This window comes from Hylaeus anthracinus, unplaced genomic scaffold, assembly GCF_026225885.1.
Source record: "Hylaeus anthracinus isolate JK02 unplaced genomic scaffold, UHH_iyHylAnth1.0_haploid 0, whole genome shotgun sequence".
Taxonomy (NCBI): domain Eukaryota; kingdom Metazoa; phylum Arthropoda; class Insecta; order Hymenoptera; family Colletidae; genus Hylaeus; species Hylaeus anthracinus.
The window spans coordinates 19,902,175-19,915,479 of NW_026533254.1; the positions used below are offsets into that span (position 1 = coordinate 19,902,175).

The window sequence follows — 13,305 nt, forward strand, 5'->3', positions numbered from 1 at the left end:
CGGGAAATTTGAGCGTATTGGAATTATCTATTAGATTAGGATACGCATGAGAGGTTCGAGGAGCGTATGTACCACGTATACACTTGTGCGCCGTTGCGGCTTCATTCATAGCGAGGAGTGGGGGACATGGCTCGAGGAAAGGAAGGGGGCGGTCGAGATTCGGCAGAAAATCGAGTTGTATGTATTCTTACGCTGATAAGTATTTAAATGAACGCGATCGTTTGGACGTTGTTCGTGATATCGTTAGGTGTTTCGTTACGTGAACAGTATACAGTTACTATTTCGATGCGTTTAAAAACGTTTGGCAATAGAAAGATATAGGAATCGATCGAAACGGTTTTGTACTCGAGGAACTATTTTTAGACAGAGGGGCGGTCGTTGGCGGCCATGATGGGTGTCAGCGGCAAGTAGTGACGGCATTCGCTTTGCGTCAGTTGGTTTTGTGCGCTGATGGTTAGGCTGAGGTTTTCTGGTTGAGAAGCGCACCATAGGCCAAAACACTTGTACATAGAAACGGTAGATAGCCGCAATTATTATTTCGACTAATTAACAGCGGCTGGAAAACCTCAGGAAGTTTAAAAAAACATCGGAAAAATGACGCAGTTACTACCCATAAGGTTTCAAGAACATCTCCAGGTAGGTGACCCGCTTTCGTACCCGGTTCTTCAATTATTTCGACACGTCGTTGACGATCTACGGTTTTACAAGCCGCATTTTCAACTTCACCTTACGCTTCTAACGCTTTATTATTCCATTAGTCTGCTACTGCTTACTACACTCACGATAGAACGGAAGTTCCGTTAAAACCTTTCGAATTGACATTACTTTGACAGGTATAATACGATCGCATGCTATCCGATACGTGGAAATTTTCATGATTTCAGAGTAGATTCGTGGCGGAATACATCGAGATTAATCGAACGTAGTATTGTCCTATATCGGAAACTTGGCGAGGAAAATAAATTGATTTTTTTTATCAATGAGGGCCACGTATACTCGGCATTATACGCCCCTTATTTCCGTCTTTATATGTCACGAACTTATTAATTACCAGATTTAGTTTTTCTTTGCAATTCGCTAGATTCGATTAGGATTACCAACAAACGTTTCATCGACAATCTTCTCGCAAATTATCGACACCGACTTTGACCGACCTTATATCTTTGCAACGTATACATACACGAACATCACGTCTATCGACACGATCTCTATATCGACACGTATTTTCATCCGTAGCGAGTTTTTGCGACAACATTTTTAGTAATTGTTTACATAAATGGCGGCCTTACTAATTTCAACGGTTTTCAAGTATGCTTTTCAAGTATGAGGGTACATTAATACAATAATTGTTCCTTGCTCTCAGTTTTCAAGATGTAATTATCATAGGAACCCTTTCGTTGCCATAAGATTGTATTTGAAAATATTTGTCATTGTTCTTAAGTACGATTAGAACACGAGTCAAAGGTAACGGTCCAAGTTGATCTTGATTCATTTATAGAGCAACAATGGATACTTTTATATCTACACAATTTGAAAATGTTAAATTCATTATCAATGACCATTTCAATCTATTTAATTCTCTCCAACATATTTAAAAATTGTTGAAATTAGTTACCTATGCGTGAGATCACTGCTAATGTAAAGAATTATTTGTAAAGTGTTAAGAAGGGTTTCCATGAGAAGACATTGTTGTTGAAAGTACATGTCGATAAGCAGATCGTATTAATAAGACCTAGTGTCGATATATTGTATACATTAGTCATACATCAAATCACTCAAATTCAATATCATTGAAACTATTAATGAAACAATATCAGTAAAACCATTGGTGATTTTAAGTAGGTCCAAATTATTACATGATAGAGTAAACTTGTAATTTGAATGGGTATTTCATTCATTTTTTTCATTTATACGAGTTTTTATTTTAATTGAGGTACATTTTAATGTATACATTAATATTTCTATATTCGCTGTATATTCTAAATCAAATATATTCTACTTTTATTTTTATATTACATGTACTTTAACATATGGTGTTCACAAAATTTGAATATTCTAAGTGTATAACATCCTTTTCTTATATTTGTATATCCTTCAATAATTATTACAAGATATTACACTTTTTAATTTTTTAAATAATTACAATTAAACATTATTAATTAATATAGTATTTAACAGTAACTGAAATCATTGGTTATGTTGAAGATAGAACTTCCATATGTATTATTTCAGTTTCTGTTATTTCTAAATAGTTTACAATTCAGAATGAATAACATAAATATTAACAAAAGAATACACAATATAATTTGCGAAAAACAATATTTTAAGTTTGTATTTTATTGTTATTGTTACAGCTTACAGCTGTTGGAATTAATGCTAACAATGTTAGCTTTAACACACTCACTATGGAATCTGATAAGTTTATTTGTGTCAGAGAGAAAGTTGGTGATACCGCACAGGTAGTTATTATCGACATGAATGATTCTGCTAATCCCATTAGAAGACCTATTTCTGCAGATTCTGCAATCATGAATCCAGCAAGTAAAGTCATCGCTTTGAAAGGTAACGAATCATTTTTTCCCTCAATTTAAATTAAAATGAAGCATATATATTATAAGTAGTAGTAGTAATATTATCAATATTTAGATTGTGGATGTTTATGTAAATTCATATTTTTATTGATTCATATAAAGAATTGAGATTGAAATAAAAGTATGTTATATCTTCTATAAAATGTATGTTATTGTTGATATTTTATATATTTTTGCACTTGTCCAGATTCTCACAGATATTATAGTATCTTTATTTGTCATAAATGCATAAACATCCACAGTCTATTAATATTATTTGACAAAATTAAATCAGACTACATTTTGATATCTTGCAAAGTATATCTGTTCATAAAAAGAACAGATTCCGCCTTCTAGTAAAAAAAAAAAAATACATCCATTATATTTCTTACAATAGCACTGAAAACACTCCAGATCTTTAACATAGAGATGAAATCAAAAATGAAAGCTCATACGATGACAGAAGATGTCGTGTTTTGGAAGTGGATATCTTTAAATACTCTGGCATTAGTAACAGACACCGCAGTATATCATTGGTCCATGGAAGGAGAATCGACTCCGAATAAAATGTTTGATCGACATTCCTCGTTAAATGGTTGTCAAATAATCAACTACAGAACTGATCCAAAGCAAACGTGGCTTTTATTGATTGGTATTTCTGCTCAGCATAATAGAGTGGTTGGCGCCATGCAGCTTTATTCTGTTGAAAGAAAGTGTTCCCAACCGATCGAAGGACACGCGGCTTCTTTTGCCCAATTTAAAATGGAAGGAAACGCAGAACCGAGTAACTTGTTCTGTTTCGCTGTTAGAACAGTTCAGGGTGCAAAGCTTCACATCATCGAAGTCGGTCAACCTCCTGCTGGTAATCATCCTTTCCCAAAGAAGGCAGTAGACGTATTTTTCCCGCCAGAAGCTGGAAATGATTTTCCTGTAGCGATGCAAGTCAGTTCAAAGTATGATGTTATATATCTAATAACGAAATATGGCTACATACACATGTACGATATCGAATCTGCAACATGTATATTTATGAATCGCATATCTGGAGAAACAATTTTTGTCACTGCTCCGCACGAAGCATCTGGCGGAATAATAGGAGTGAATCGAAAAGGTCAAGTATTATCTGTATCCGTCGATGAAGAAAACATAATCCCATACATAAATGGTGTGCTGCAAAATCCCGAACTTGCATTGCGAATGGCCGTGAGAAACAATTTATCAGGAGCTGAGGATTTATTCGTGAGGAAATTTAATATGCTTTTTCAAAATGGACAATACGCAGAGGCAGCAAAAGTTGCAGCAAATGCTCCAAAAGGAATACTTCGAACTCCGACAACTATTCAACGATTCCAACAAGTATATTTGAAGCTCATAATGAATTACTGTGCATAATGTATCGACGTAAGAATAACTGTATGTATGTGTGTGTGTAGGTACCAGCTACACAAGGACAAACATCACCTTTGTTGCAATATTTTGGAATACTTTTGGATCAAGGACAGTTAAACAAATATGAATCTTTAGAATTATGTCGCCCAGTGCTTGTACAAGGACGTAAACAACTTCTTGAGAAATGGTTGAAAGAAGATAAACTAGAGTGTAGCGAAGAATTGGGCGACTTGGTGAAACAAGCTGATCCAACATTAGCTCTTAGTGTTTACTTAAGAGCTAATGTTCCCAATAAAGTTATACAATGCTTTGCAGAAACTGGTCAATTCCAAAAAATAGTATTATACGCGAAAAAAGTTTCATACACTCCGGATTATATATTTTTGTTAAGAAATGTCATGAGAATAAATCCTGACCAGGGTGTAGCATTTGCCCAAATGTTGGTTCAAGACGAGGAACCTTTAGCTGATATCAACCAAGTATGTATAATAATATTTATGATGTCTGAAGTATTCTTTATTAAAAATGAATTAATATTTCCTTATTTTTGTAGATTGTGGATATATTCATGGAGCAAAACATGGTGCAACAGTGTACAGCATTTTTGTTAGATGCTTTGAAAAATAATTGGCCGAGCGAAGGACCTTTACAAACGCGTCTTTTAGAAATGAATTTGATGTCTGCTCCGCAAGTTGCCGATGCGATCTTAGGGAACCAAATGTTTACTCATTACGACAGAGCTCATATCGCGCAATTATGCGAAAAAGCTGGATTGTTACAGCGCGCTTTGGAACATTACACCGATTTGTACGATATTAAAAGAGCTGTTGTTCATACACACTTACTCTCTCCAGATTGGCTTGTTGGATTTTTTGGAACATTATCCGTTGAAGATTCTCTAGAGTGTTTGAAAGCAATGTTAACTGCTAATATAAGACAAAATTTACAAATTTGTATTCAAATCGCGACAAAGTATCACGAACAGTTGACCACTAAGGCATTGATAGGTATTTATTATCTATTACATATTCTTCTAAACGTACACTTTGTATAACTAATACTGTCCAATTTGTATAGCTAATACTGTTATTATTTTTAGATTTATTCGAAAGTTTTAAATCGTACGAAGGATTGTTTTACTTCTTGGGATCTATCGTTAACTTTAGCCAGGACCAGGAAGTGCACTTTAAATACATTCAAGCAGCTTGTAAGACTGGACAAATTAAAGAAGTCGAAAGAATTTGTAGAGAAAGTAATTGTTATAATCCAGAACGCGTGAAAAACTTCCTCAAGGAAGCAAAATTGTCTGATCAGTTACCTTTGATAATTGTGTGCGACCGATTTGATTTCGTGCACGATCTTGTACTCTACCTTTACCGAAATAACTTGCAAAAGTACATTGAAATTTATGTTCAAAAAGTGAGTTTATTTATTAATATGCTTTAAATTTAGAATACGAATAATGAGGTTCTTTTTCTTTGATTACGCGTAAACGAAGATGTAAAATTTCCGTTTAATATTAGCTTGGTTCATTTTTAGGTAAATCCATCACGTTTGCCAGTTGTAGTAGGTGGTTTGTTGGATGTTGATTGTTCAGAGGATATAATAAAGAATCTAATTTTGGTAGTACGCGGACAATTTTCGACTGATGAACTCGTAGAAGAAGTTGAGAAAAGGAATCGTTTGAAACTCTTGCTTCCATGGCTGGAGTCTCGTGTTCATGAAGGTTGTGTTGAGCCCGCGACGCATAATGCATTGGCGAAAATATACATTGACAGTAATAATAACCCTGAAAGATTTCTCAAGTAAGTTTGCTAAATTAATATACATATATATTTTATGAAAGTAAATAAAAGCACCAATGATGGATGGTCTTGCTGCAATCTTTTTACAAATCTTTCGGATAATGAAAATTTTATATATTACGTATTTTACTAATTTTTTCTTTTTTAGGGAGAATCAGTTTTATGACAGTAGAGTAGTAGGGAAGTATTGTGAGAAACGTGATCCGCACTTAGCATGCATCGCATATGAGCGTGGTCAGTGTGATCGGGAGTTGATAAGCGTTTGTAACGAAAATAGTCTTTTCAAAAGCGAAGCCAGATACTTGGTACGACGCAGAGATCCTGATTTGTGGGCTGAGGTTCTTCTGGAAAGCAACCCATACAAAAGGCAATTAATAGATCAGGTTAGTCAATCTTGTCTTAATTTCGGGGTACCCCCGTACGTAAAACTACTGTGCAGTCGCTGAAATTCTTGTTCGTAGGTTGTGCAAACAGCTTTGTCAGAAACTCAAGATCCTGAGGATATATCCGTTACTGTGAAAGCCTTCATGACTGCTGATTTGCCAAATGAGCTTATCGAACTCCTTGAGAAAATTGTACTCGACAGCAGTGTTTTCAGCGATCACCGTAATTTACAAAACCTCTTAATCCTAACAGCAATAAAAGCTGATCGTACGCGCGTAATGGAATATATAAATCGATTGGATAATTATGATGCCCCTGATATCGCTAACATAGCTATTAACAATGAACTATACGAAGAAGCTTTCGCTATCTTTAAGAAATTCGATGTTAACACGTCAGCTATTCAAGTTCTAATCGAGCAAGTTAATAACTTAGACAGAGCTTATGAATTTGCTGAAAGGTGAGACTTTATTTGTAACAAATATAGTATTATTTGTTATCTTTTCTTTTAATCAGTTCGTTTACAAAGATATATTAACATATATATTTTTGTAGGTGTAATGAATCACCAGTATGGTCTCAGTTAGCTAGAGCACAGTTGCAACAAGGTTTAGTTAAAGAAGCCATCGACAGTTTCATTAAAGCAGATGATCCATCAGCATACGTCGATGTTGTCGAGACTGCACATCGAACCTCTCACTGGGAAGACTTAGTTCGTTACTTGCAGATGGCCCGTAAGAAAGCGCGTGAATCTTTTATCGAAAGCGAATTAATATATGCATACGCAAGAACCAATAGGCTTGCAGATCTTGAGGAATTCATTTCTGGGCCTAATCATGCTGATATACAAAAGGTTATACACACATACAAACACATAGTACTATTTTGAAAAACTCGCGTTTTTTAATGTAAATTTATATTATGTAATTATTTAGATTGGCGATAGATGTTTCGATGACAAGATGTACGACGCTGCGAAACTTTTGTACAACAATGTATCGAATTTTGCACGATTAGCTATTACGCTTGTTCACTTGAAAGAATTCCAAGGTGCCGTTGACAGTGCTCGGAAAGCAAATTCAACTCGCACTTGGAAAGAAGTATGTTTCGCTTGCGTGGACAGCGGAGAGTTTCGATTAGCACAAATGTGTGGATTACACATAGTTGTACATGCTGATGAACTCGAGGATTTAATTAATTATTATCAAGATCGAGGACATTTCGAAGAACTTATTAATCTCTTAGAAGCTGCACTAGGACTTGAAAGAGCACATATGGGAATGTTTACTGAATTAGCTATACTTTATAGCAAATATAAACCTCAACGAATGAGAGAGCATCTCGAACTCTTCTGGTCCCGCGTTAATATACCAAAGGTATGCTATTTAGGATCTATATTTTAGATCAAATTTGATCTAAAGTGTAGTGAAGAATTAGGTGCAGTAATTTATCAATTTATAGGTACTTCATGCAGCAGAACAAGCACATTTATGGGCAGAACTTGTATTTTTGTATGATAAATATGACGAATATGATAATGCAGTACTCGCAATGATGCAACATCCTACAGAAGCATGGCGAGAAGGCCACTTTAAGGACGTAATAACTAAAGTGGCAAACGTCGAACTTTATTACAAAGCTATACAGTTTTATGTTGAATATAAACCTCTACTTTTGAACGATATATTACTCGTACTTGCTCCGCGTATGGATCATACAAGAGGAGTTGCATATTTCAAACGGACAGGGCATTTACAACTTGTAAAATCATACTTAAGATCAGTTCAAGCTTTGAACAACAAAGCAATTAACGAAGCATTAAACAGTCTACTTATCGATGAAGAAGATTATCAAGGTCTCAGAACATCGATTGATGCGTTCGATAATTTCGATAATATTGCACTGGCACAACAATTGGAGAAACATGAATTAATCGAGTTTAGAAGGATTGCTGCATATTTATATAAGGGAAATAATAGATGGAAACAGTCAGTGGAACTTTGTAAGAAGGACCGACTTTTTAGGTAAATTATACACAAATATTTAAAGTTTTATTGCGCGATTTCATTAAATACTACACTGCGTATTAGGAATCAGATGAAGTTTTGTTAAAATCCACGAAACAATTACGTTTTTGATATGCAGTCTAATAAGTTTTACTTTCTCAAAATCATCCATTTTTTCTTAATTATTATATTTATATTTCAAACAGAGATGCTATGGAATACGCCGCGGAATCTCGAAATTCCGAAGTCGCCCAAGAATTATTAGAGTGGTTCTTGGAAAGAGGATCGAAGGATTGTTTTGCAGCATGCCTGTTTCATTGTTATGATTTGCTTCATCCAGATGTTATTCTAGAACTTGCATGGAGAAATCGCATTTTACACTTCGCCATGCCTTACCTTATACAAGTCGCACGAGAATATATTTCCAAGGTACGACTATTATTTAAAACATGATTAATGATATTACACGAGAGCACAGCAGTAGAGTTTCATGTGTATTTCAACAGGTTGATAAACTGGAGGAAGCTGAAAGTCGGCGTCTCGAAGAAACTGATCATCAAGAACACAAGCCTATGATTATGCGTAAATATTTATTATTTTCACTATTGTAAAGTACATTTGGTGTATTTTTTTTTTATAACCGTATATATTTTACATTTGCAGCTGAGCCTCAGTTGATGCTGACAGCAGGACCAGGTATGATGGCACCTGGTTATGCTCCACAAGGTGTATACGGTGCGCCTCCGCAGAATGTTTATGCGCCTACAGCTGCAGCGTATCAGGGCTATGGTATGTGAAATACAATGTGCAACGCATTAAATAACAGAGATCAACAAAATCTACTTTTCTATAATATGTAGGTAGAACAAGATTATTTCAATAGCCCATAATTATTATTAAATGCTGACACAATATCATTAAAGAGAAAAAAGCATTGCTGCGAAACAATTGTAATATAATACAAATAATGAATCCAAAATAAATTACAAAATATTTAAGCGCGAATTTCTAGTTTATGAGTAACATTTATAAAACGATTAATTTTCTGTTACAATAATCAAGGAGTACGTGTAGATTCATTGTTTACTAAATTAAAATCATATTAAAAAAAGAAATACATACTTTTCAAAGTATGCATCGTGTTACGGACCTTCAAGCAAATATGCAATAGTTAATTTTAGATATCCTTACTACATTGAAACATTATTGAATTGAATTCGATTCATTCATATTAATTTGCAAGGTAATCATTACATAGTTTTACAAATATATAAATGTATTGTGTACGTACGTGCCTTTGTTTAAGTATTGAACAGAATTTTAGTTTACAGTAATATAAAATTAATGGTCTTAAAAAAGATACTTGGTAAGTTTCGCTTTAATAAATGTCACAAAATTATGAAGTGCTTCCTCTTTGGTAAAAAAAGAAAAAAAAAAGAAACATTTGGCTAATAATACGTAAATGACCATTAAAAGAACATAAGAACTTGAAGTTGACGTTTGTTTGAGTCCATTCATGGAAAATGATATAAAAAAAATATATTATTCTGATGCATCATTTTTAGTAGCAAAATGAATCTATTTATTTAGATTCGTTGAAAAGTTGTTGTCCCAGTCAAATGTATGAGCCTCAAAATACTTAGCAAAATAAATAAAAAAAAAAAAGAAGCGTCATATATCAGTACATCAGTATAACAATAAGGGTAAACAAAGCTAAGAAGTCTAAACTGTATGTAATGTATCTAGAAACTTAAATATAGCGAAGATATAAAATACGTTTGTATGTCTATCAGTGTATACTTTAGCATCTGTGTGTGTCGTTGCTGTGGCATGAATAAATAAAAATCTAGCATTTGACCCGACAGCTAAAATGTGAAATATAGAATAGCAACGTTGTTATATGTTCTGCTAAAAAAAAAAAAAAATGATAATAAAGGTAGCTCTCTGATATACTCTTACTAGACGAAAAACGTATTTAATCTATTTAAAAAAAAAATTTTTTTAAACAATTTGGTCATATTGATGTATGGATATATGTACTAAGACTTGTTTATGTTGGCTACAATATTATTACCTTACCCTCTTTTTGTACACGTTAAATTGAAAGCATGCAACGCCTGTAAAAATATTCGAGGGTTTTCAAATACATAAATTAATTGTAATTTTGTTTATTAACGTGTTCAGTCTTGATAAATGTAATTTGAAGCTTTTTTTCTAACTTTATTGTATTTGGTTAATATAATGTATGTATAGTATCCTATTTGGATGTATTGTTCGTTGAATCATTGTATTAATGTATGATGAAATTATAATACAAGTATTAATGTAAGTTGAGAGGTCAGATTTCAGTGCATATGTAGAAAATGACAGAATCGTATTGTTAACGTTTCTGCTCGTTAAATGATTTAAATTGTCTGTATAAAATGCTCTCCTAACAGGTCAGGATCAATGTACAAGATATGTCGGAAAAATTCAGTCATTTTTCTGGCACATCTCACATTCAATGTTCCTAAAAGAGCAATTTTATTGCATAAGACATTTTCTTATGTCACGCATCTCAGAATAAATGAGAGGTATGCACTTATAAATTGTTCTCATTAATTCATAAGCATAACACGAAAGTTGGAAGTTAAAGAAACTAATACGACAATGTAACCAGACATTTTCGCATACAGTAGAACAATGTTCATTGTGATATTGTCTATTTAAAGTGACTTTCGTTTGGTATTTAATGAGTGCAGTAATTTTGGCTGCATGTATTAAATAAAAGTGTTAAAATTAGATAATGCGGACGAGAATCTGTAACATTCCTAATAATCACTTCATCTTCATTGAAATTATGTAATGAATAAAGTTGTAGATTGAAAAGTGTATTTAATGCTGTTTTAAAATCAAATAGTAATGTACAGAGTACAGTAGTGCCATCGTATACGTGGATTCAATATTTGCGATTTATCGTGGCCCCTTAAAAAATGTATTTTATGATTCTTAGTGTTCCGTTATTGAAGCTGTACATTATATTTAAAACATCAGAAGGTTTTACTTTAAATGTACAATGTAATAAAATCTTACTGTGCCTAATTTATCAATTAAATTTCACTGTATTCACGTGTATTGCCCTGAATTACAGTGGCACTACTGTAATTGTATCATTGTTTGGATATTATAAATTATAATAAAATATTAGTAAATTTGGAAATAAACGTACTAAGATTGATTGTTAATTATACAAACAAAACCACATCTCTATAATATTGAAAGTCAATATAAAATGTGAATCGATTATCACTATTAAATTTCTTTCAATAAATAGTGATATGATTTGAATGTGTACTTCTTTATATTAATTATATATTTCGATGTATTCATTTGTTATTTGTTAAAATTGGACACTATTTCGCTATGGAAAAATAACACTCTGATATCTTACATTCTTATATAGTGATTTATTATTTAGCAAAGTGTTTCTCAAACTGGCATCCATGAACATGGAGGACTACAAGGAAGTATATTTTTCATTAACATCATTAAAATCTAAATATAGAATGACTAAATCTGGAATTAAGCTCCAAACCATTATTTTACATGTACCACTGAAACCTTTAGGGACTGTAGGTACGTTTGTAGTTACAGGCATGTAAAGAAAACTGAATGATGGATAATAGAAAGTAATCCATGCTTTTTGTAGCATAAACATAAGTTAATGTTTATTGTATTTAATATTTATGTGATACAAAACAATAGAATATATCAAATAGAAGATATCAATTCACACATCAGAGTTCATAGACACGTCCACTCTTTAATTTTTTTATTGTTCGTTCAGTAGGTCTAATAGAAAGATCTTTTCCAAAGAATTCTAGTTTTACTCCATTTAAACAAATATTCATAACAACCACATCCTTAGGTACAGCTGAAAAGCAATGCAAATATGAACGTGTATAATTTAAATACATTTAATACAAGAGAAAATAAAAAATGATTCGCGTACTTCTAATGACATTGTCTTTTCCACATATTCTGAAGGTAGTTTTAGTATCTTGTATAACTATTCCACTTATTCCAATTAAACTAGGGCATTTTGATTCAACAACTGACACTTCAGCACCATGGAAATCTGCTTTAATTAATTGTTGATTAACTGTTTCCCAATTAGAATCTGTAGGATCTTTTGGTACATTATTAAAAAACTTGTCACCCAGCATTTGTTGCATATAGTTTAACCATAATTGATTTAATGGTAACAAATCATTATATTTCATATTAGTTTTACAACCAATTTTACGCAAACCAAGTTGCATTCGTTTTCTACTGGTCAACAGCTTCCCCTTACATCTTTTCTTTTTATTCCATTTACTTTTATGTTTACTGAGTATAAGTGACTACAAAATAATTATACATTTTAGCTTATATAATTTTTTTTTTAGACAACATTAGTACTATTCAATGTAGTTTATCTCTTAGAATCGTTTCTTAATCTCTACCAGAATTACCTTCCTCAATTCGTCTTGTATAGAGCAAGTATCATTAGATGGCAATGTATTTTGTAAAAAGTTTGTTATATATTGTTCGCTGTTTTTACACGTACTAATTTGTTTTGTTATACTATTAGGCAGTGTTAAACATATACTACCTGTAACAGTGAATACTAATTGTTTATGAAAAAATAACATATGATGGCCATAATGTTGATATATTATTTCATATATACATACGATTTGATTCTGCCATTACAGTAACTAATATAATATAAACAATTAAGTAATTGGGTGTGTTTTGGTCACTGTCAAATCTCAATAATCAAATTGCAATGTAAATACAAATGAATAGTATAGTAAACTGAGCATAAACTGAGTATACATATCAGTGGTGCAGCCTCGTGGTTCTTTCTCAACTGTAACTAATCAAAACAAAGCTCAATTACATATTTTTTTTTCCAAGAAAATTCTAAAATTATTATGTGATTATGATTTTTAATAAAACAAAGTAGTAATTGCTACAATTACAGTTGCAATTTGTTTCTCAAGTATTATTTTATCCAACGTAGTCGTAGTGAAATTAAGGACGCGGCAACTTAGAAATAAACTAACACACCGGATAGTTAGGTTGCCGCATATCAGGGGCACACCTGCGCCTACGAGATGACAACCA

At 32.7% G+C, this 13,305-nt stretch overlaps 2 protein-coding genes across 2 annotated transcripts; one reads left to right on the top strand and one right to left on the bottom strand.

The window, feature by feature from the left end:
• Window positions 1-130: 130 nt before the first annotated feature.
• Window positions 131-11,027, top strand: LOC128886134 (clathrin heavy chain). The gene is made up of 15 exons (XM_054140741.1): window positions 131-636; window positions 2,355-2,562; window positions 2,968-3,926; window positions 4,004-4,438; window positions 4,513-4,966; window positions 5,059-5,378; window positions 5,499-5,764; window positions 5,913-6,147; window positions 6,226-6,608; window positions 6,704-7,001; window positions 7,084-7,524; window positions 7,610-8,172; window positions 8,361-8,583; window positions 8,661-8,736; window positions 8,818-11,027. The coding sequence occupies exons 1-15, from the start codon at window positions 595-597 to the stop codon at window positions 8,949-8,951; spliced, it is 5,037 nt and encodes a 1,678-aa protein (XP_053996716.1). The 5' UTR covers window positions 131-594; the 3' UTR covers window positions 8,952-11,027.
• LOC128886678 (ribonuclease P protein subunit p29) lies at window positions 9,954-13,296 on the bottom strand. Its single transcript, XM_054141784.1, has 5 exons — window positions 13,161-13,296; window positions 12,870-13,054; window positions 12,648-12,787; window positions 12,146-12,536; window positions 9,954-12,067 (listed from the first exon to the last, which is right to left on the bottom strand). The coding sequence occupies exons 2-5, from the start codon at window positions 12,883-12,885 to the stop codon at window positions 11,931-11,933; spliced, it is 684 nt and encodes a 227-aa protein (XP_053997759.1). The 5' UTR covers window positions 12,886-13,054; window positions 13,161-13,296; the 3' UTR covers window positions 9,954-11,930.
• Between the last annotated feature and the right edge of the window lie 9 nt (window positions 13,297-13,305).

Excerpts from the sequence above, each read along its gene's own strand:
- LOC128886134 (XM_054140741.1), top strand. The coding sequence starts at position 595 with ATGACGCAGTTACTACCCATAAGGTTTCAAGAACATCTCCAG. Across the intron at positions 6,609-6,703 it reads GCTTATGAATTTGCTGAAAG|GTGTAATGAATCACCAGTAT; the intron begins GTGAGACTTTAT and ends ATATTTTTGTAG. Across the intron at positions 8,737-8,817 it reads ACACAAGCCTATGATTATGC|CTGAGCCTCAGTTGATGCTG; the intron begins GTAAATATTTAT and ends TTACATTTGCAG.
- LOC128886678 (XM_054141784.1), bottom strand. Across the intron at positions 12,537-12,647 it reads TACAAGACGAATTGAGGAAG|TCACTTATACTCAGTAAACA; the intron begins GTAATTCTGGTA and ends ATTATTTTGTAG. Across the intron at positions 12,068-12,145 it reads AAAAGACAATGTCATTAGAA|CTGTACCTAAGGATGTGGTT; the intron begins GTACGCGAATCA and ends ATTGCTTTTCAG.